This window comes from Daphnia pulex, chromosome 5 (assembly GCF_021134715.1).
Source record: "Daphnia pulex isolate KAP4 chromosome 5, ASM2113471v1".
Lineage (NCBI taxonomy): Eukaryota > Metazoa > Arthropoda > Branchiopoda > Diplostraca > Daphniidae > Daphnia > Daphnia pulex.
Window position 1 is genome coordinate 985,933 of NC_060021.1, and position 21,093 is coordinate 1,007,025.

At 41.2% G+C, this 21,093-nt stretch overlaps 5 protein-coding genes and 2 long non-coding RNA genes across 21 annotated transcripts; 5 read left to right on the forward strand and 2 right to left on the reverse strand.

Annotated features, from left to right (window-relative positions):
• The first annotated feature begins 7 nt into the window (after positions 1-7).
• On the forward strand, positions 8-1,223 carry LOC124193971 (copper chaperone for superoxide dismutase-like). The gene is made up of 4 exons (XM_046587959.1): positions 8-153; positions 213-671; positions 729-910; positions 989-1,223. Exons 1-4 carry the CDS (start codon positions 40-42, stop codon positions 1,140-1,142), a joined length of 909 nt encoding a protein of 302 aa, XP_046443915.1. The 5' UTR covers positions 8-39; the 3' UTR covers positions 1,143-1,223.
• LOC124193966 (WD repeat-containing and planar cell polarity effector protein fritz-like) lies at positions 692-3,753 on the reverse strand. The gene is made up of 8 exons (XM_046587954.1): positions 3,613-3,753; positions 3,391-3,532; positions 3,144-3,327; positions 2,875-3,074; positions 2,598-2,801; positions 2,331-2,534; positions 1,236-2,265; positions 692-1,164 (listed from the first exon to the last, which is right to left on the reverse strand). Exons 1-8 carry the CDS (start codon positions 3,693-3,695, stop codon positions 1,115-1,117), a joined length of 2,097 nt encoding a protein of 698 aa, XP_046443910.1. The 5' UTR covers positions 3,696-3,753; the 3' UTR covers positions 692-1,114.
• A 17-nt stretch (positions 3,754-3,770) lies between these two features.
• LOC124193962 (ribosome-binding protein 1-like) lies at positions 3,771-10,550 on the forward strand. Of its 15 annotated transcripts, none has more exons than XM_046587935.1 (10): positions 3,771-3,908; positions 4,952-5,046; positions 5,112-5,396; positions 5,458-6,078; positions 6,160-8,115; positions 8,179-8,322; positions 8,415-8,564; positions 8,967-9,044; positions 9,221-9,280; positions 9,719-10,550. In XM_046587935.1, exons 2-10 carry the CDS (start codon positions 4,960-4,962, stop codon positions 9,740-9,742), a joined length of 3,405 nt encoding a protein of 1,134 aa, XP_046443891.1. In that variant the 5' UTR covers positions 3,771-3,908; positions 4,952-4,959; the 3' UTR covers positions 9,743-10,550. The 15 variants fall into 15 exon arrangements, with proteins under 15 accessions (XP_046443891.1, XP_046443895.1, XP_046443900.1 ...); XM_046587934.1 differs by lacking the exon at positions 3,771-3,908 and adding an exon at positions 4,304-4,427; XM_046587936.1 differs by lacking the exon at positions 3,771-3,908 and adding an exon at positions 4,421-4,644.
• A 223-nt stretch (positions 10,551-10,773) lies between these two features.
• LOC124193969 lies at positions 10,774-13,437 on the forward strand. The gene is made up of 5 exons (XM_046587956.1): positions 10,774-11,269; positions 11,361-11,642; positions 11,768-12,481; positions 12,545-12,651; positions 12,723-13,437. Exons 3-5 carry the CDS (start codon positions 11,768-11,770, stop codon positions 13,312-13,314), a joined length of 1,413 nt encoding a protein of 470 aa, XP_046443912.1. The 5' UTR covers positions 10,774-11,269; positions 11,361-11,642; the 3' UTR covers positions 13,315-13,437.
• A 166-nt stretch (positions 13,438-13,603) lies between these two features.
• Positions 13,604-15,426, forward strand: LOC124193970 (KICSTOR complex protein kaptin-like). Its single transcript, XM_046587957.1, has 6 exons — positions 13,604-13,937; positions 14,007-14,086; positions 14,147-14,296; positions 14,367-14,725; positions 14,801-15,092; positions 15,157-15,426. Exons 1-6 carry the CDS (start codon positions 13,709-13,711, stop codon positions 15,223-15,225), a joined length of 1,179 nt encoding a protein of 392 aa, XP_046443913.1. The 5' UTR covers positions 13,604-13,708; the 3' UTR covers positions 15,226-15,426.
• LOC124193972 lies at positions 15,201-15,670 on the reverse strand. The gene is made up of 2 exons (XR_006874550.1): positions 15,575-15,670; positions 15,201-15,489 (listed from the first exon to the last, which is right to left on the reverse strand). It is a non-coding gene; the product is annotated as an uncharacterized LOC124193972 (long non-coding RNA).
• A 1,668-nt stretch (positions 15,671-17,338) lies between these two features.
• LOC124193335 lies at positions 17,339-18,982 on the forward strand. Its single transcript, XR_006874186.1, has 2 exons — positions 17,339-18,116; positions 18,186-18,982. It is a non-coding gene; the product is annotated as an uncharacterized LOC124193335 (long non-coding RNA).
• Positions 18,983-21,093: the final 2,111 nt, after the last annotated feature.

The window sequence follows — 21,093 nt, forward strand, 5'->3', positions numbered from 1 at the left end:
GGCTGTCATTATTATTGGACAACAGACGACAAACAGTCGATGAGATTACAAACGTTTTTATTCGGTCGTTGCTTAGCGAACAAAGTGGAGTTGAACGATTATTCAATTTCATTCCATTACAAGTCCATTACAAGCGACATGACGATCACCAAGGTAACACGCAACTTATCTAAATTTAAACCAATTTCATCAGAATTGTTGTCATTGTGCAGATCGAGTTCGCCGTTCCCATGGTTTGCCAGTCGTGTGTTGACACTGTCAGCAAAGTTTTAAGTGGAGCAGAGGGGGTCAAGCATTTTGAAGTTGACTTGAGCCAGGAACGTGTGGTGGTTGAGAGCAGCTTACCTATTCATCAGTTGCACTCCCTGTTGGAAACGTCTGGCAAGCGTGTCATTGTAACAGGAGTTGGTTCAAAGAAGCTAGCCTCTGCTGTTGCCGTCTTTGGCTACCCTGTTGGCTTCTCAAAGGGGCATGTTCAGGGTGTGGTGAGATTCACAGAAGTGGAGGAAGATTGCATCATTGATGGAACCGTTGACGGGCTGAAACCAGGACTTCACGGTTTCCACATCTATTCCAGCGGTGACCTTAGCCAAGGCTGTGACAGCATTGGGGATCACTACAACCCTTACAATGCACCACACGGTGGACCAGATGACAACATCAAAAACAGAGTAATCAAGTATAAAGCATATTAACATCAGTATAATTTATTCAACTGTAATTAGTAGCACTTGGGAGATTTGGGCAACATTACGTCAGACGAAAGCGGAAGAGCCGCGTTTAGAATCATCGACAAATACATCAAAGTACACGATATAATCGGACGCTCACTGGCTGTGACGGCCCAAGCAGATGATCTTGGCCGAGGATCCAACGCCGAGTCGAAAGTGGACGGAAACGCCGGCGAAAGGTAAAATAAACTATCATTGCCTAGAGGTAGCACAGCAACAATGAACAAAGCACGATTGGAATTTACATCTCACAACAGAATCGGATGCGGAATAATCGCCCGCTCGGCCGGCATCCTGGAGAACACCAAGAGAATCTGCTTGTGTACAGGCCGTACGTTATGGGATGAAAATGGCTTAACGGCACAGGCATCTACTGGCTCCGCTCAAACTACTCCGAAACTTATGACATGAACTTGATCTTCGTTATTATCGTCTATGAAATAATGTTGCAAAATTTGTTAAATAAGGAATTAATACGAGTCACGTTCTATATGTTGTACACACCCAAATTAAGGTTCGATAATTGAACTGATTGATCGTTGTTGGCTGAATGGCTTTCGTCGCAGGTGGAACACGATTCCGACGTGTCGCTACTGCTGCTCGAAGTGTAGGATGAGGATCGAGATGATCTGGAAGACGACGAACTGGTGGAAGTGAATCCGTCCCGGACGCAATCCAAAATGGTTGTCGCTTGGGAAACCAGAGCCTCGTCGCCGGCTTTACGGGCGTGGATAACTAACTCGACCAGCAAATCAGGATCCTGAACCCTAAGAGCGTAGACGGCGGCCAACTGGAGGCGGCCGCGACGGAACATGGCCCGGCAACATCTCCTGGCCGTGTCGAAAACGGGTTCGGCAAGGGCGTCGTCTCCTCTCACGGCGGTTAGCAAGTTGGTGATGACTCGTTCCAGGAGGTTGTCTGCCGCAGGATTGGGTTGATGCAACAGACCATTGACTACTTTAACCAGACAGCTCAGCAGAACGTCCTCCTCGTAAAAGCTCCTCACGTTGGTCCACTTGAGTGACAAAAGGTGCTGGGCGGCCGCTTCCAATTGCTGCCATACAAGATATTCACTGCAGATGGAGAGCGAGTCCAGGGAACAGCTACCGGGCCAGCAGCTGGTCAGGAATTGGAGACACACGATAGGACCTCGTTCGAAGCAGACCAGTAAATATTGAGCCGCCGTTCTACTCGTGTGGCTGCGACACTGGGCCGCATCTCGAACGCCGGGAGAACGCGATTTCTTGCGAATGCTCCGCATAGACTTGAGTCTGATTTGCGGTACCGCGGTATTATGCACAGCAGAGTCTCGAAGATTGCTGAGGTGATGGGGCAAAGCGGCCCATTTCAAGGCGAGAACCGAAGGTTGGTGGCGAAGATATTGCTGCAAATGCAAAACGGGCGACCCGTCTGTTCCGCGCTGAAGTCGGAGCAAAAGCGGATTCAGTGCTCGGTCCCAACACTGCAGCTGTCCTCGCTCCCCGCATACCGTGAAAAAGGCACTTTCCCCATGCCAGGACAAGTGAAATGGTATCTGTGTTGAAACACACACGACATGATTAGTCGATACTTGATGGAATTGGAGGTGAAAATACTCACAAACGAAGACTTGATTGTGGTTATGGTATCTTTGGTTACATCCCACGTGATGATGGAGGCATCGACGCAGCCTAGCAACATGATTTGTTCGTCTGGACTGTGGGCGTGACACCTGGGAAGAGCGGGAATCCTCAAAAGTCTCCGTTGAATTGGCTTGAAAGGCTGTTGCACATTGAAGACGGTATAATGAACACTCAACCGGCCCTGTAGACAGCAGCGAAATTTTTAATATAATTTTACTTGTTGCTTTAAACTAAATCAAAATACCTTAGCTGAAGAGAGTAGCTCCACCACTCTCAGTTGGGCACTGTCTTTGTTGAATTCCACCGAGAACGGGTTGTGCTCGGTATAGTGGCAAGCAATTAATTCGGACGTGGTGGAATAGATGAGTATATTGGCTCGATCTTCAGCCCGGACAACAGGTGCCCAGGCGAACAATTCTCCGCCTTCTCTCTCCCACCAGACGCAGATCTAATTAGCAAAAACAATTAAGATTGATTTCTGTGTGTGTGTGTGTCCCTGATGAATTCACAATTAGACTTACACTACTGTGGTTGGGAGCAAACGTGATTTTTCTCTCTTGACGCCGAGTTCCCGGACCAGGAAGCTGGACGCTATTGACCGTCACGTTGCATTGATTCAAGAGGGACGGGCAAACAGTATTAAAAACGGGCTGGTTGGCAGAGATGATGGTCAGATGGGGAATTCCATGAGCAATTACAAGCAATTCTGGTGAACTACATACTGTGGCAACATAATTTCTTTTAATTATTTGGAGTTCATTGAACAATAATACTTTTTTTATTCACTTACCAGCAACAATATCAGCTAAAAGTTTTCCTTCTAAACTCTTGTCAATAACAATTTCAATAACATCAGTCTGGTGGAGATCCACTGTGAGATGGACAATAAATCCATTGCTAAACACAATCAGCCCCAGTCCAAAGTCCAGCACAGTCCATCCCACATGAGCAATTACATGGTGTGCTAGCAGATCCTAGATTGAGGAAAAGTTAAATGTCAGTAGTTGATATGAGGTAAAAAATGATTTCAGTCAAACCTCAAATTCTATTAGACTATCCCTCAGACGTGCAGGGCGCTTGTTACTGGGTGTTGACACTTTATCACGGCTTTGGCAAAGATTCCTCTTGAGCTGGCCGTAGGGCCCTGACAACAGATCTCCATCTTTATTCGGCTGGTATCTTTAGACAAGAAACATGAGAGCTCATAATCACTCTAGTTATTTATGGGATCATAAACATTCCCGAGCTTGATAACGTACTTGAAGGCTCCAAGGTCGCAGTCCGGGATGATAACATCGTCCCTTAACGTCCAGAAGTGAGCCGACAGCTGCTGAGTGGCCATGTCACCACTATCATCTCGCTCCTTGCAGTTGATTCAATAATAACAAGTTCACAGAAGAACAGCCTATTCAAACTTGAGTTAAAAACCGAAAATTCCAAAAGAAGTTTTAGTAGGACTGGACAAGAATCAATCACACAACAATAGCTATCTTACTCAGCCGTAAATAGTAGCCTTCCCTTGCACTCACTGTAGCAGTAGCTAAACAAGAAAAAGGTATACACATTTTTTGGAAACGTGGTTTGGTTGATAGCGCTATGGCGGCCGGATTTGTTACCATAATTAAATCCACAATCGTTAACCGGGAGCTTAAGCTTACCCAATTTTCCCTTGCGATCCAGATTTTTTAGTAGTTTAATCTAATTATTTATTACATTTACAGTTGATGCTTGTTTGATAACAATCATAACATGACTCATGTTACATGAGTGAAGTAACAACGTCTCTAACCGATAGGTAGAAATGACCTATATTTGTGAACAAAGAAACTATTATTAAATATTTTTCATTTTCTAAAAACCGTTCTAGTTGTATTATTTATAACCATGTAGCTATTATTAACTATTAGGATAATTTGGGATTACGATATTTACTGAAAAATCCAAGGATAGATGGCGTTAGCCAAGTGACGGGACCAGTTGAGTATTTTCGGCCCGTCGTCTGCTTGATTCGGTTTACGTTGCATGGTTGTCTAGTTTCCCGGTGAATGTCGCCAATTATCGTCCTCTTTCTTCGGTAAGGTTTTCTGTGGTCCGGTTTTTCTCTTTTAGACCTCTTGCTCACGCAGTCAAACCGGCATATTGAGTAAACTCTCGAATGGCTCCCACCATAGACGTGGCATTGATGAACTGTTGAATTCATCTTTTATCCTCGCTACCCAATTTATCTTTACTCGTTTGATTTTCCCTTTTTGAGTTAACTTTGCCTACACGTTACGGATTTCAATCACCGAGTAAGTTGATCATGGAGGAAGCGTGATTTCATGGCCATAGGGTCGGTTCAATGCGGAAGCAAATCAAGTTCGATGTCTTGACGTCTGTTCTCACGATATTCGAGCCTTTGTGTCCTTTTATTTTATAATGGCGTGGTCGTGTTGTTATCAGTCGGTTTTGAGAGTGCTGTAGGGAGTGGTGGGCCACATTTACTGGTGACAGTTCTTAGTCAGCCATTTTATTTTCATGTTCAACAACTGTTGCTACATAATTTTTGTTCCAACTTTTGCTACCGTCATTTCATTCATGTTCTTTTTACTTTGTTAGACATAAAAATGGATCTTGCCTCAGTGCTGATTGGACTCACCATCTGTGCCGTCACAGCCGTTGTACTCTACTTCATTTCAGTGAAGAGTTTCCAGGTATACTTGTTATATAATCTTGACATTTTTATGATGTGTTAAACTTTCTTTTTATTACTGTGCAGGAGAAGTCGTTTGAAGAAGTGCTGGCCGAGCAACAGCAGTTTGAGGATAGCTTGCTGAAAGGTGAAAAGTCCAACAAAGATAAAGAGAAAAAACCCAAGAAGCATGCTGTCAAAAAGAATAAAGAAAAGGAGAAAGGAAAGAACCATGGAAATGCTCCTTCTGCTGCCCAATCCGTTCCCTTTGAAGAAAAACTGCATGTGGAATTTGAACCTGACGCTGAAGTCATCCCTGAGGAGCCCATTGCAGTGAATGTGGAAAAGAAAAAGAGTGACAAAAAAGAGAAAGTAACCTTGATCTCAAGTATGTCCTTGAAGTGATATTAAAATAATTCCGGTTTATTTACAGGTTAAGCCAATTTTGCGGAATCGTGATCAGGTTACAACCGAAACATTTGATCCAGATGTAGATTCTATAAATCATTTTATGGAACATCCACCCAAAGACGACGTGGAACTCAAAGTAAAAGATAAAGAAAAGACGAACAAAAAAGCCAAAGTTGCCATTGAAGAAAAGGTTGTTGCATCCGAAGCGCCGATTGTCGAAGCCGCCCCTGTTAAAGAAGTGGCATTTAACGTCGCACGCGGTAATAACAATCCGAGCAGTGCCTCGGCTCCAGTCGCCCCGCAGTCGCAACAACAACCCGGAACACCCAAGAAGCAACGCAAGAGGAATGCCAAAACTGATTCGCTCGATACGGCTGATGGTGGCGAAGAACTTCTTTTGCAGTTGGGAGGAACCGAAAAACTTCTGTCTGCCCTCCGTCAATTGCCGCTGACATCCTCTGAATTGCAAACTATGATCGAAGTACTTCTCAACCGACAGCAAGAGGCTTCAGGCACCGTTGAATCGGAATGGATGGAGCGTGGCGGCCGCCTGGATCCGATCGGAGCACTTAGGAAGCAGCTAGCCGACAAAGAGAAAGCGTTACAAGAGGAATTGGAAGAGAAGCAAGCGTATCAGAACAAGGTAAAATTGAATTGTACTATTGCCGTGTTCAATTATTAAAAAAAAAAAAAACCGTGGGTAAATTTTCGTTTTGATTTTCAGTTGCGTACACTGGGAACCGAAATGACCACCGAGCGGACACGGGCTGCAGCGGCACGGAAGCAACTCGAAGAATCTTTGGCTAGGCAAACGGCAGAGATGCAGATGTTATCCGTTCGACTCCAACAAACAACTGAGCAACACGTGGCGGAGGTTAATGCTCTACGAGTTGCGGTCCAACAAGCCCAGAAGGCGTCTCAAACGTCGGAAGAACACCTCCGTCAGCTGCAGCGTTTGCAGGACGAAAAGAACCAATTTGACGCTAGATTCGCCACTGCCCAGCAAATGCAACAAGAAATGGGTGCTCGCGTTCAACAGCTGGAGGATTTCTTGATGCACAAGGAACAGCAATTGATGGAACAAGCCAATCAAATGGCAATCATTGCCGGCAAGTTGCAAGAATCGGAACAAGCACGAAATGGACAAAGTCACGAAGTGCAGCGCGAGGTTGCTCAGTTGCGAGAAGCGCTTCAAGCTGCTGAAGCCCAGTCATTGCACACGGCTCATGACGCCCGTGTCCGTCTGGAAGAGATGGAACGGACAAAGGAGCTATTGGAAAATCGCATTACTAAAGTCGATCGCGACCTAGCGATGGAACGAAGCCTGGCCGCCCAAAATGAAGAACGCATCCGACAGGAAGTATCTCGCCTTTGTTTGGAAAATCAGGCTCTTAATCTCCAGTTGACCAACGCGACCCAGAATCGACAGGAAGATGACTCTAAATGGGCGGCTGTCCAGGAACAGATGCAAGTTGAACGTAATCAAATGGCTGCGAAAGAGTCTGAAGTACAGAAAGAGCTGGAAAATTTGCGTAGTGAAATCAACTCTCTCAATCAACAATTGTCAAACACATCCCAAAGCCGACAGAATGATGATGTCAAATTGGCAGCTATTCAGGAGCAGATGCAAGTTGAACGTAACCAAATGGCCGCCAAAGAAGCAGAAGCACAGAAAGATCTGGAACACCTAAAGAGTGAAATTAATTCTCTTAATCTACAGTTATCCAGCTCATCCCAAAACCGACAAGATGATGATGTTAAATTGGCAGCTATTCAGGAGCAGATGCAGGTTGAACGTAACCAAATGGCCACCAAAGAGGCAGAAACGCAGAAAGAATTGGAACAGTTGAAGAGTGAAATACATTCTCTCAATCAGCAATTGTCAAATTCATCCCAAAACCGACAAGACGATGATGTTAAATTGGCAGCTATTCAGGAGCAGATGCAAGTGGAACGTAACCAATTGGCCGCCAAAGAGTCCGAAGCACAGAAAGAATTGGAACAGTTGAGGAGTGAAACTCAGTCCCTCACTCAGCAGCTGAATGAAACAAAACAGAACGAGCAGGATCGCCAGAATAAACTTGATGTAGAGCTGAAGAGTAAGGACGAAGAATTGGAAACCCAAAAGCGGAAAAACAATGAACTTCGTGACAAAAATTACAAAGCCATGGATGCCCTTGCTGCTGCTGAAAAGGCTCTTGTTGAATTGAAAAAATCCAGCAGCAGTGCGAAGAATGTCCCCAGTCCAGTTGAAATTAATCAGGCCATTGGTGCCGGCCTGCAACGAGTCTTTCCCGAGTTGTCCTTTGACGCATCCGCATCACCAGCCGCGTTTACAGAATCTCTCTCCAGTCAAATGACACGATCGCTTGAACGACTCCAGAGTGAGGAACAGTCGAAAGCTCAGGCTCAAGTACTCCATTACAAGACGGTCCTCTCACAGACGGAAGAGTTACTCAACCGACTCCAGAGTCGCGTAGAAGCTGAAGAGACGTCTTGGAAAGTGAAGCTGACTCAAATCGAATCTGATTTGCTGACCGTGAAACAAGAGAAAGAGTTTTGGATGGATCAATGCCAGAAGCAGGAAGCCCATCAACAACAACAAACATCTGAAGTGGATGTCCAACCACTCAATGCCCAAATTGAATCTCTTCAAAAAGAAAAAGATCATCTATTACAAGTTTGTTGAATTTAACTGTTGGTTTATAAATAAGTGCTAAATATTATTTGATTGATGAAATAGGAGATTGAAAAAGAACGCCAAGCAGCAGCAGAACTGGCATCTCAGTCTGGAAGTCATCGAGACCAATTGCAAGCTGTAGAATCACAGCTGGCCGAAGAGAGAAAATCAGTTCAGCAGTTGCGGGACCAGCTGGACCAAGCCAAGGTAACATAGAGTTAGTGTGTTTCTTCTTCTTTCTCGAGTGTTGATTTCTCTCAAACAAAACAAAAAAAAAACTACTTGGCCGGGGAGCGCAGGCTCAGTTGTCGGCCACAAAGGTAGGTTCCATCGGCTTCATGGTGGGCTGGGCAAAGAGCTCAGCGGCTACAGTGGCCGCAGCCACGGCTAGGAAAAACAGCCTTAACTCAGAGAATGTTTCTTCAGAGGCCAACCCGCCATCGCCACAGGTTAGCCACACAAACTCACTGCCCCGTTTGCCTCCTTTCTGTCGTTTTTCTCTTGTTCTTCTTTGCAGTGGCTTTTTTTCTTTTTCCACACTTTCGACTAACAACCTCCTTTTCATTCCTCAATTTGTTTTCTCTTTCCGTTATTTTTCCGTCAGACTCCTCGTCCATCCCTTTGCGTGGCACCTGGGTACTGGGAGGTCTAGATCAACCTTATCTAGTACACCAGACGGGCTTTGTATTTGAATCAAAGGTGTTGCGTCTTTCCCTAACGTTGTGCCGCGCGGCATTAACCTCGTTATATTTTTCTCTATAAAAATTAGACGCACAATGTCTTTCACACTTGACACCCGGAAATATTGGTGGACTACATTTTATTTTTATTTTTGTTTATTTTCATAACAGAAGGATGAAGCAGCGACCAAATCTGCAGCAGCGACCACCAATGGTAACGGAACCAAGGCTGAATCACCAGTGGAAGAGGTAAAGACTCTATAATTTTTTTTTTCACACATTTCATTGGGTGTATTGTTGAATGTGCATTGGACTTGTCTCATTCACGACTAACTCATGTGCCGTGCTTTTTTTATTCTCTCAATCACCTTCTTGTCCTGTGGGGATTGTCTATAAAATTAACATAAATAATGACACAAAAAAAGCCGATTACAACAGTGAAGATGGGCAGCAACGGTCAGAAAAGCAAAAATCGGAAGAAAAAGGTACCGTGTAGCTTTAACGAAAAGGCTGAAAAAGTATCAGACTTGTAGTATTAGCTGTAGATAGACATTTTCTTTCTTACTATCGTGCTTCATGATTTCTCCGTTTCTTTTCTCTGGTTTCTTCTTGTAATTTTGTATTTTCTCCTTCGTTGGTATTATGCCCCCCATAACATTCAATTAAAACAAGCACTCTACTACTACTTCTTCTTCCACCAATCTACTTGATCACAAAGTTGGCGACTTTAATTTGGCTGATCCCGCTAAAAAACACTCCGTAGGTAAATTAGTTGTAGTAGTGTGCATATTGGGATTTCGGTTTGGTTTTGCTTCAATCATTTCCCCTGTATTTATTGTGTTTTTGTTTTGTTTTGTTTTTTAAATTCCTATCGTGTTGACCAGTTTAATAATTGAATTTGCATTTTTAAAATTTATTCGCAGGCTGCTTCTCATTTCGAAAGCTGAAACCACGAGCTTAGTGTGAAATAACGCGTCCCTGGGAAACGGACCCTGGATGGAGGAGAGCACCAGATCGAGCTTGATTATTCATTTCTTGGTTTTATTTTCTTGTCTCCCTCCCTTCTACGTTAAAAAAAAAACCTATCCCCCATTCCTCTTGAGTGAAGAAGTCTGTATTTTCAAAGAGAACAAGTAATCCTGCTTCCACTAACACTTTTTTCTTGGATTCGTCGGACTCCTCGTGTTACTTTTTCCCCCCCCCCCTTTTCAGTCGTCATCCACCAACATATTTTCGAAATCGCCCGTTTCTCAACAGGTGGTTTTGTAAACAGTAAATGAATTCCTTCGGGTCAGAACTCTTCATCTAAATCGTTAGTCAATGAAAACAAATTGAAAAACTAACACCCTCTTCTCCACCGTTTAGAGCGATGACATTTATTCGCCCCCTTTATTTCCCTGTGTACTGTGGGGCCTAATGAGATGATTGTCTCTTTCTGTTGAGTTAATTGAACAAAACAAGAATACCAATCCCAGAGTCAAATACTGTTTGTGTCTGGCTGTAATTTCCAATGACCGGTTTTCGTTGATCCCGTTTCACACACCCCCTCTGTACTCGCCAGCCTAGCTCTCTTTTCTTCTTTATTCTCTTGTTTTGGGTTTTGATATTTCGTTGATGTTTAAGAAGTTTTTTTCCACCACCCTCTGCTCCCTGGCCTCCCCCTATTATATCGCATCCTCCTATGATGCCCAAAGCCATGTATACAACAACTCTGTTACATCGGACTGAAATACATCAGCATTCCTAACCTCTAAATTAGGTCCCTGGTTATTAGTCGAAGACACTCACCGCAAACCTTTTTGTAGAATTTAATGGATCGCGAAGTAAGTAAGATGTAAATATTTTATTTCATAATTACGCATAATTATAACCTACATGGCTACTGTTTGCATTTATTTAGGAATAACTATTTTTAACGGTCTACACTGTCGAGGAAATATCGTGAATGGGAATCCTATCAAATTTCGACTAACTGTTCGACCAACTACGTCCGAATAACAGGATTCCCAGTTTTGGCCTGAGACTAGTTTCCTCTTAGTCTCTTGCATTTGGATATGATTCAACATTTCCTTGTTTTTAGTCATAACATTTTTTTATCGAATACTGCCACTGCGCATAAATCACTAGCACATGCATCTATGGCATCTATAGTTTACTAGACATCTTGGGGTTATGTTTATTTTTTCTTTCTCATATCTTATCGTGAATCTTGTAAACCTCAAAAAGCGTATAGTCTAAATAAGCTTTACTTTAAGATTTTGTTAGGTGAAATTTGACGACTCTTACTTGAGCATTGACAAAATTTAAAGTTAAGTTTAATAGTTATTTTTTACTCCCTAAGACAAGAGGTCAGACAATCCAAACCTAGGTAGTTGAACTTAAAATCTCAAACAGTTGTTAACCAAAAATATGAGGAACCCAAATCTTTTTATCTGTCCACGGGAACAAGGAAACCTCTCAGTCTACGCATCACGGTACCTATTTGTCTTTTTTCTACCTGACAAACTCATGACCTTTCTCAATCTACAAGTTGTTGACCTCTTTTCACCTGTCTTATTTTTAAAGGCCTCAACACAAAACCTGCGAGTCGCCATCGGGTCATCTCAGGTCATTGCCTTGACCAACCAGAAGAAAGAGAAGAAAGCAAACGAGGAAGTAAAAAAAGGTGGATCTCAATTGTTTTTATCTGAGATATTTTCCAGCTCCCATCCGCAGTTGGAGTTGAGCCGCGGATCAACGACGTCCGCATTTATTTCGCACCCAACTCAACTTCATCATCGGTCAAGATTCGGACATAATTATTTTCAATATTGTTGACGCTCTCATTGCCATATCGACAGCCTTAAGGTAATCCCTACTTTTGTTTAATTGAAATTTACTTTCCTTTAGATTGTGCATATTTGAGTAGAAAATAATTATATTGCGAATGTGTGTGAGTAAATGTTTAGCTACATGTATTTTAAAATTGACAGATGAAGCCGAAATCCATCTTAGCGACGTCATGGATGCTTGCGTTCCACCTGTGTGCCTTCCAAACATTCGTCTCCGTAGCCCTTAGTGAAGATACCGATGTGAAGCGATATACCTACGGCGCGGGAATTCCCAAACAGGAGGCAGCGATTAATGAAACGGACGTGAATGCAGTTGAAAATCCGGACCCAAACTCTTCTACAGATCCAAATTCTGCTACAGATCCCGGAACAGACTCGGTTATTACCAATCCAGACCCAAATTCGGTTAACAATCCAGAGACAACTTCGGGTACAAATCCTGAGACGAATAACTCTCCGCCAATAGACATCGGCAACAACATCTTGACGGGTATCTCCATCACATCTGCTGTCCTAACAATCCTGGAAGGAATTGACCGACGAATCTTGCCTCAGCCGACGACAGCGTTGGACATTTTAGACAGCGTGAGACGTTTGGAAGATCTCATTCGTCCCAGCGACGAAGGCCAATACAAGAAGGCAGAAGATACTATTTCAAGAGCTCTATACGACATGGGTGTCATGATGGCCGGAGTTGGGCGGCAAGGCACCATCGAGTCCTCAGCGTTCCAGGAACTGTTGTGGCTGGAACGGGCGCGTCTCATTGATGGCAACATTATTTTACTCATGGAAGGCTTACTTGGCCAACCGGTGGCCGGAGCTGATATAATGGAAAATATTCAAAACGACTTGAAGGTAAATAGAATTTTTCTTTCTGAAGCATAGGAATTTATACTTGACAATCATTTTTATTTTCAGTGTGACGCCATGGATGTTTCGGAAAAGGTGAGCAGATATAACGATCTCATCGAAAGTGGATCGATTGCCTTTAACCATTTCGCTAAGCTAGGACAAATGTCGGAACTGTAAGATAATTCCCTTAAAATAATGAATACAGAGTAGGCATGTTTATTAATTCTAAATTTGATTTGATCAGGGAAACGGGTCGGAGAAGAGCTGCCTTCAGGCAACGGAATCTGAGGGTTCAGGCTCGTAACGTAAAGGTGGTAGAAGAATGTTTCCAGCGGCAATTAAATAAAGTCCCAAGCGAATCCTCAACGTCCGAAGAAGTTGCCCTAAATGTTGGCCAAGCCATGTCTGAACTTTATCCATTGCCGACACGGTGGATCGTCGCTGCGTACGCGGACGATGACGGAATGTCTCGTGGCGCTGTCAAACCGATGAAATCTAAACTTTCTGCCGATTTCAACGTCGTCATCAACGGCTTTCGAGTGGCATTGTTCCCGTTCCTGGATGGGAAAATGCCTAAAATGATTGACGGTCGCCGTGTGGATCGGTTCTGCAACCTACCCGTCCAAGGCGCTGGACAAATGCCAATTTGTGACGTCGGCAGCACCGACGGAGAATATGTCTTCGATGAAATAAGACGACTCGGCATCGTTCCTGATCCTTTTGATTTGATTGTTGTCCCTTCCGGTGGCCAACTGAGCGTCACGACTGTTCCGTACGGTAGTTTACCGCCATTTTTCGCTAAACAGTATCCCGATTTCGACATTGTGGTGTTTTAATTTAAACATTTGATTGAATCCTGAAATGTGTTGTTTAGCTAACTTATTTTTTTGAATTGTAATCAACCTTCTGTCTTGTGATGTATTTTACCTATAAATTGCCAATACAAATCTTGTATTTGATAAAACTAACAAATTAAATTAACTAGCACTAACTAGCACTAACTAGCAGTTCAATGAAAACTAAAGAAATACTTTGTAAAAAAAATTTGAATTTCCTACTAGCGGTGGCGATTGAAAGCTCGTAACTACTACCGTCGTCTGACCCGTGGTGAGAAAAGACTTCCAACTTTCAATTTATGTTTATCAACAAGTCATCAGACAGCTGATTCTTTTTCCCTGTTTTTCTCTTTTCAGTCATTCATTAATTCATTTCTTGCACTCAAAGCTTGAAATGGACGATTCTATTACACCCAACAAGTTTCATGACTGTCACATATTTAGTCTGTCGTCACAGGGCAGTATTTATACGTTGTGTCGACTACCCAATCCAAATCCTTACGGTCGTATTCGATTACTAGCAGCATCTTTACGTAGACCAGTCTTCTTGCTAGAATTCAATCACGGCTACAAGGAGTCTTTAGTTCCCTATTCCAGAGAGCTCAGTTTTACATACCTTCCAGGTAAAGGCTTATTTGTAGCTTTCCGTCAATGTGTGGTTTTTTCTAGCTTCAATTTTTTTTTGTTCACAGGAAATGCCGAAATTGTGTCTATCACATCATTTTCCAAGCCTGGATCAAGCAACACTGTTATTGGAGTTGCCTACATCAAAGTATTTTCTTTAACACTACAAGAAGTAATATAAATAATGAAACTTGTGCTTTGAATGCAGGTTGGCAATACAGAAACTGGCCAATGTCTCAACATTTTCACTGTAAAGGAAAGTGGATCAGATTTGAATGCTGATGGTCTTGCCTTTTCCTGTTCATTTGAGATCAACTTTATTCCATATCACCTCACTCATTGCCTTTGTTCCAACGAAGTATTATTTCAATCAGAAACAGAATAAGCCTTCATATTTTTAAGATATTTTTATTATAATGATTTTGTAGGTTACCATTGTACTCAGCGGTAGCGATAACCGAGTTCATCTTTTTACCGAAGATTCCAACACTCACATTGCTCAAGAAAAAATTGCTAGTGATGAATTTCCAGAATTCGGAAATGAATTTCCTAGTGTTGTTCTTTGGATCGAGTTTCACATCTTGAAAGAAAAATCTCTCCGTTTGACTGCTGTGGGATGTGAATGTGGAGGTTTTTTCTTGTACGTCGTCGATACCGAATCTAATTCCATAAAATCTTATGCCAATGTGAATCACGGAACGTCCGTCACGTCATCTAAATTTTTCGATTCTTCCGACTCGATTCATCTGTTGGTAACCAGCTCGCTTTTACCAGCCACGGTTTATCGGTAATATTCAGCGGTCCTTGTTGATAGTAAATTACTTATAAGTTAATTTTATCATTTTTTAAATTGGGTTAATAGGAATGTTTTGGAGAACCAGCTGAACGATTCGGTGATATTAGTCGGCAGCGATAAACATGATGTCCTCACATGCAGCATAGTCTGCGACATTCACATGGACCAGCAGCCCACCATTCTGCTAGGTACCTACGGTCAAGAGCTCCTGGCCTATCGGCCCGAAAATCTCGAATGGTCTTTGGCTTGGCAAAGGAGTTTCAGTCATCCAATACTGGCTCTCGACTACTGTGATGTAACGGGCGACGGAGTCCGTGAACTCGTCGCTTTAACCACTAGGGGGGTCCAGATTCTTCAGGTAACTTATCGCAAATACGTTTCACAATAATGTTAAAGGTTAAAATAATTTTCTTACTTTTCAGCACGATCTGGAGGAAGTTGTAGCCCTCTTTTTGAAACGCCATTGTTTATCAAATCTGCAAAAAGAGTAGTAAAATAAATTCTTACTTTATTCTTTTCGAGCCTTACGCTCCATTTCGCATTTCCTCGTTTGTAAATGTAACTTTGACTATTTACATTTGGTGTTTTATGCTGCCATCCACTTAAGACTTAACCTTATATGTAAAATAGAAAACACATCATCCTCATTGTAAATAAATTGTAGCCAAATTGTCAGCTACCTGTATTAGCAAGGTAGGCTGTTTGTGACTGTTGTGTTACATGATGAATCTCCAAAGTAGAGCCAGAAGATACATCTATTACGGCCGCACCAACATCGAACGGAACTTATTCGGAATAAGTTATTCCCATTACATGTCCAAGACGTTCAAGTTAACTTACCTCGTATCTAGCTGCTTGGTCTAAGATAAACGGAAACATTTCAAATTTCACGAGGGTCATAGATCTATGGTCAAATTTGTTGTCAGTTAAGGGCATTTCATTGAGAAACGGTATAATTATGGCAAAACAACTGCAAATTTCGGCACTAGATGGCGGTCCATATTGTTTTTTTCGTGACGAAACAAATGCATGACAAACTGTAGGCAGCACCCTGGTGGTGATAATGGACGCCAGTCCAATGCTAGCGACCCCCGCGCCACCGCGCGGCTGCGTCCATAGCAACACCTATTATTAAAAAAAAAAAAAAAAAAAAAAAACTGTAGGCAGCGTACTCGTACGCAGCAAGGTACAGTACCCGAAAAGGGAATGTTAAGGGTATAGACAAGTTCGGGATGCTGAGTTGCACAACCGCTAAATTAGGATCGTGCGCCAACGGGTCCTTTTAACGTTGTGGGGATAGTAGAAAGCGGGTTTTTTATTATTTAAGCATAGAATTACTTATCTAATCTTAGAAATGTTCAGGATTATCGTTGTTTAGAACATTCTGCTTTTTATAGAGTAATTTGAAATGTATAATTCAGCTTAGTTTACCCATTAAAATTAAAGAAAGTCCAAGCCTGGGATGCTGTTTAGTCTTTTCTTGTGTTTTTTGACAGATCTGCTGACAAGTGACAAGCCATGGACTACTTAAGCTAGAGGACGGGACACTTCGTCAATTCCTATGTCGGCTACCATTTTTTTTTTGTTACAGTAATCAATAGAGCTTTAGAAATGAGCTATAGTTTATTAAATTATCCCTATGCGGCAAATATTTAATTTCGATGATATTCTAATTAGAAATTGACGGAGGTGCTCGTTAGTTGTCGCCGCCTAGCGGTGATTGTTGGTTTACCACTCTATGATTCTCTGGTTTTGTTTTGGTTTGGTTTGATTAGGTGCGTCTGCTATCTGTGATTCTCTGGTGATTCTCTGGATTCTGTTTGTTTCTAAAAACCATAGTTTAGAATTCTTAGCGCTAGGTGGAGACAACCAACGAGCACCTCTCCCGTTCCCCTCAAAATTTAAGCGCAAATATCTTTTTTTTTAATATCTTCACAAGAAAGGTGCTTTGGAGACTTAGAATAGCTTTTTAAATCTCTATCGATTGACCCTTCTTTAAAAAAATTGATTAAAAATCCACCCGACAAGCTATAACACGGCGGGATAGGACGAGTGTCCCGTCCTCTAGCTTAAGTAGTCCATGGACAAGCTCAAACACACAAGAAAAGACTAAACAGCATCCCAGGCTTGGACTTTCTTTAATTTTAATGGGTAAACTAAGCTTAATTATACATTTCAAATTACTCTATAAAAAGCAGAATGTTCTAAACAACGATAATCCTGAACATTTCTAAGATTAGATAAGTAATTCTATGCTTAAATAATAAAAAACCCGCTTTCTACTATCCCCACAACGTTAAAAGGACCCGTTGGCGCACGATCCTAATTTAGCGGTTGTGCAACTCAGCATCCCGAACTTGTCTAGACTATATTGGTATAGTAGTTTTATAAAGGCAGAATAGTTATAGAATAATATTAATATTCTGTTATTAAGGTATTAATAATTAATTATTTAATAAAATAAATATAATTATTTAACATGCAATCCACCACTCAAGGCTCAAGCGCACCAAATCCATGGACCCGGAGGACCCCCCTTTTTTTCCCTTCCCGCTATGGGACCTAAAAATCTGTAATTTAAAAAAAAATAGTCAGCTGATCAAATCTGGTCTTTCGGATCGAATCCAAATTTGTACCAGTTATAGGTGTGATTGTGAAGAACACACAGTTAAAGAATGATACTTGTTCTGCAATCCGTTCAAGAGTTATGAATTTTTTAATTTCGTTTTGTTCCTATGCCTTTAGTACGCGCGCACCATCCCTCCTCACCATCCCTCCCTCCCTCCGCCGGGAAAGGGAGAGCGTGCATCAAAGGCACAGGGAATAAAAACGAAATTTAAAAATTCATAACTCTTAAACAAATTGCGGAACAAGTTTTATTCTTCGGCCAGATGTTGTTCATACTACCACCTATAACTGGTACAAATTTGGGTTCGATCCGAAAAACCAGATTTGATCAGCTGACTATTTAAAAAACAAATCTTTGAAGAGATTGCTCCATAAAGACAAAATCTGTTTTCCGTTACAAATACTGAAATACATCATTAGAAAGAGAAAACAAATCTCTTTTTTATCGTTGTGTAATGACTCGCCCCATCTCCCATATGTTCTTTCTAAGTCTAAGCAACCGTGAGGTTGCTTGACTCTTCTTCACGCTTCCCCAAATAGGAAAGCTGGTGAATGTCCCCCAACACCTCGTTGGTGTTGGCCGTGACGAACCAGTGGACCGAACATCCCTCCTTTGTTATTCTCTAGTGGACCATAACTATTGTTTGTATTGCATATGTTTCCCTGAGTTTCTCTTTGTCTTCCCCAGTATAAAAGCCCGACGCCTGCCTAATCCCGGCAGATCGTCACAGGCAGCTGTATCTGCAACACCAAGGTAAATACAAAAGTTACAAGTCTCTAAGTGTCCTTATTGTGTATCATCACAAATTTGTGAACGTGCCAGGGACGACAAGACCGTTTCACCTCTTTGCTTTCTCCATCTCCACCTGGGTATGTCCCCTCAACATTTTTTCAAAATATGTATGCCACCTCCCATTCGCCTACGTAACGAGGAGGAGTATCGCCGCCATCGCCGCGAACTAATTGGGCAGTACAACCGCGATGTCATGGACTTGTACTATAAGTATGAGTTCCATGCCCAGGAGCTTAAGAGAGCAAGACGCCACTACAATAATAATAAAACTATTCAATCATTTCAAAATGTAAGCAATTAGTATGTTAACTGTACCTGTACTCTACTTACCTGTACCCGTACCGTAACGATAAAAGGAGATGGTTTTCTTATACTTTATGTTTACCCCTACAAAAATATACAACCACTTAGATTAGCAGCATTTAAAAAACTGATTTGAAAAATGTGCTTACTTCTATATCCTTCCCCTCCCCCCAACTACAGAAATTCACCGGGAAGGGGAGTGTAATGACTCGCCCCATCTCCCATATATTCTTTCTAAGTCTAAGCAACCGTGAGGTCGCTTGACTCTTCTTCACGCTTCCCCAAATAGGAAAGCTGTTGAATGTCCCCCAACACCTCGTTGGTGTTGGCCTGACGAACCAGTGGACCGAACATCCCTCCTTTGTTATTCTCTAGTGGACCATAACTATTGTTTGTATTGCATATGTTTCCCTGAGTTTCTCTTTGTCTTCCCCAGTAAAAAAGCCCGATGCCTGCCTGATCCCGGCAGATCGTCACCGGCAGCTGTATCCGCAACACCAAGGGAAATACAAAAGTTACAAGTCTCTAAGTGTCCTTATTGTGTATCATCACAGTTGTTATGTCATAATTTTAAAATTAATTTAAATGACATGCGTAGTAATTTAAATGAAAAAACGCGCATACCATTTGTGAAAAAGCGCAAAACTTTAACATTTAATTGAAGGCTTCCCATTAACGATAAAAAAATCCTTTGATACAATGTTTCTTCGTGTTATGAAGAACACGCGATAAAAAAATTAAGCAAATCTAATTTTTTTGCGACAAACAAATTCGAAACTCGGCAGAATGGCCCTCATAAAAGTGTTTTTTCCCTAGATACTGGAAGATTTTCCATGAACCATTTTTCTTAAACTATTTCTTCATTAATTGATTGATGAATTTATTGATTCAATAGACTTGAAATGGTGTATTGGAAATCGATTTACACATCATGTAATAAAGAAATGGTTTTAACAAGTGAAATAATCATTTTAGCAACTTCACACTCATAAAAGTTCTTTCCCAGTTCCTTGAAAATTTTCTATGAACCATTTTTCTAAAACTAGTTCTCCATGAATTGCTTTATGAATTTATTGATTCAATAGACATGAAATGTGGACATCGATTTACTCATCCTGTAATAAAGAAATGGTTTTAACAAGTGAAATAAATATTATATAGCAACTTCAAACTCATAAAAGTGTTTTTTCCCAGTTCCTGGAAGATTTTCTATGAACCATTTTTCTAAAACTATTTCTTTATGATTTGCTTTATGAATTTATTGATTCAATAAACTTGAAATGGTGGACATCAATTTACACATCCTGTAATAAAGAAATGGTAAGAAACAAGTGAAATAATCATTTTAGAAACTTAAACTCATAAGAGTGTTTTTCCCAGATCCTAGAAGATTTTCTATTCTATTTTTTTTTCTTTTTTTTTACACTGCATAGCACTCACTGCACTGATAGTTGGAAGGTTACGCAAAAAAAGCGAATTCACTGCCTAGGATTCGGCAACCAGCTAGGTAACAAATCCGCAAATTAAATTTTTAAAACAGTAACGGAAACAAATGAAAACCCCACTACGCAATGTATCAAATTTTGACAGAATTAAGTACAAAATTTGGTGACGATTGGTCATTCAGTGAAGAAACGTATAATGGAAAATACATAATGGACATTATCACTACTAGCTACTACCTAGCTGCTGTGCTGTGATGTGCATTTTTCTAAAACTTTTTGTTCATGAATTGCTCTATAGAACTCAAATATCTTGAATAATTTTTAAAAATTCAAGTGCTGTGATGTGCATTTTTCGAAAATTTTTTGTTCATGAATTTCTCTATAAATTTAGTGATTCAATAGACTTGAAATGGTGTATTGGACATTGATTTACACATCCTATAATAAAAAAATAGTTTAAACAAGTGAAATAAATATTATAGCAACTTCAAGTATTGAGCTGTGCTCTTCTGTGCTCTCCTTTGTTCTCCTGTGCTCTCCTGTGCTCTCCTGTGCTCTCCTGTGCTCTCCTGTGCTCTCCTGTGCCTGATTCTTTCTTACAGGATATGTTTAAAGATGTCAAATACACGTTTTTTAAAGTACATAGAAAAAATGAATTCATAATACAAATAATGAAGAAATAGTTTTAGAAAAAAGGGTTCATGGAAACTCTCCCAGGAACTGTGAAACACTACTTCAAGCACAGCAAAGCACAGCACAGCACAGCACAGCCCAGCACTTGAAGTTGCTATAATATTTATTTCACTTGTTAAAACCATGTTTTTAATTACAGGATTTGTTAATCAATGTCCAATACACCTTTTAAAGTCTATTGAATCAATAAATGTTTAGAGCAGTTCATGAAAAAAAAAGTTTAAGAAAAATGCACAGGAGAGCACAGGCGAGCAAAAGAGAGCACAGAAGAGCACAGGAGAGCACATGAGAGTACAGGAGAGCACAGGAGAGCAAAGAACAGCACAGCACTTGAAGTTGCTATAATATTTATATCACTTGTTAAAACCATTTTTTAAATTACAGGATGTTTGAATCAATGTCCAATACACTCCTTCAAGTCTATTAAATCAATAAATTCATAGAGAAATTAATGATCAAAAAGTTTAAGAAAAATGCACAGGAGAGCACAGGAGAGC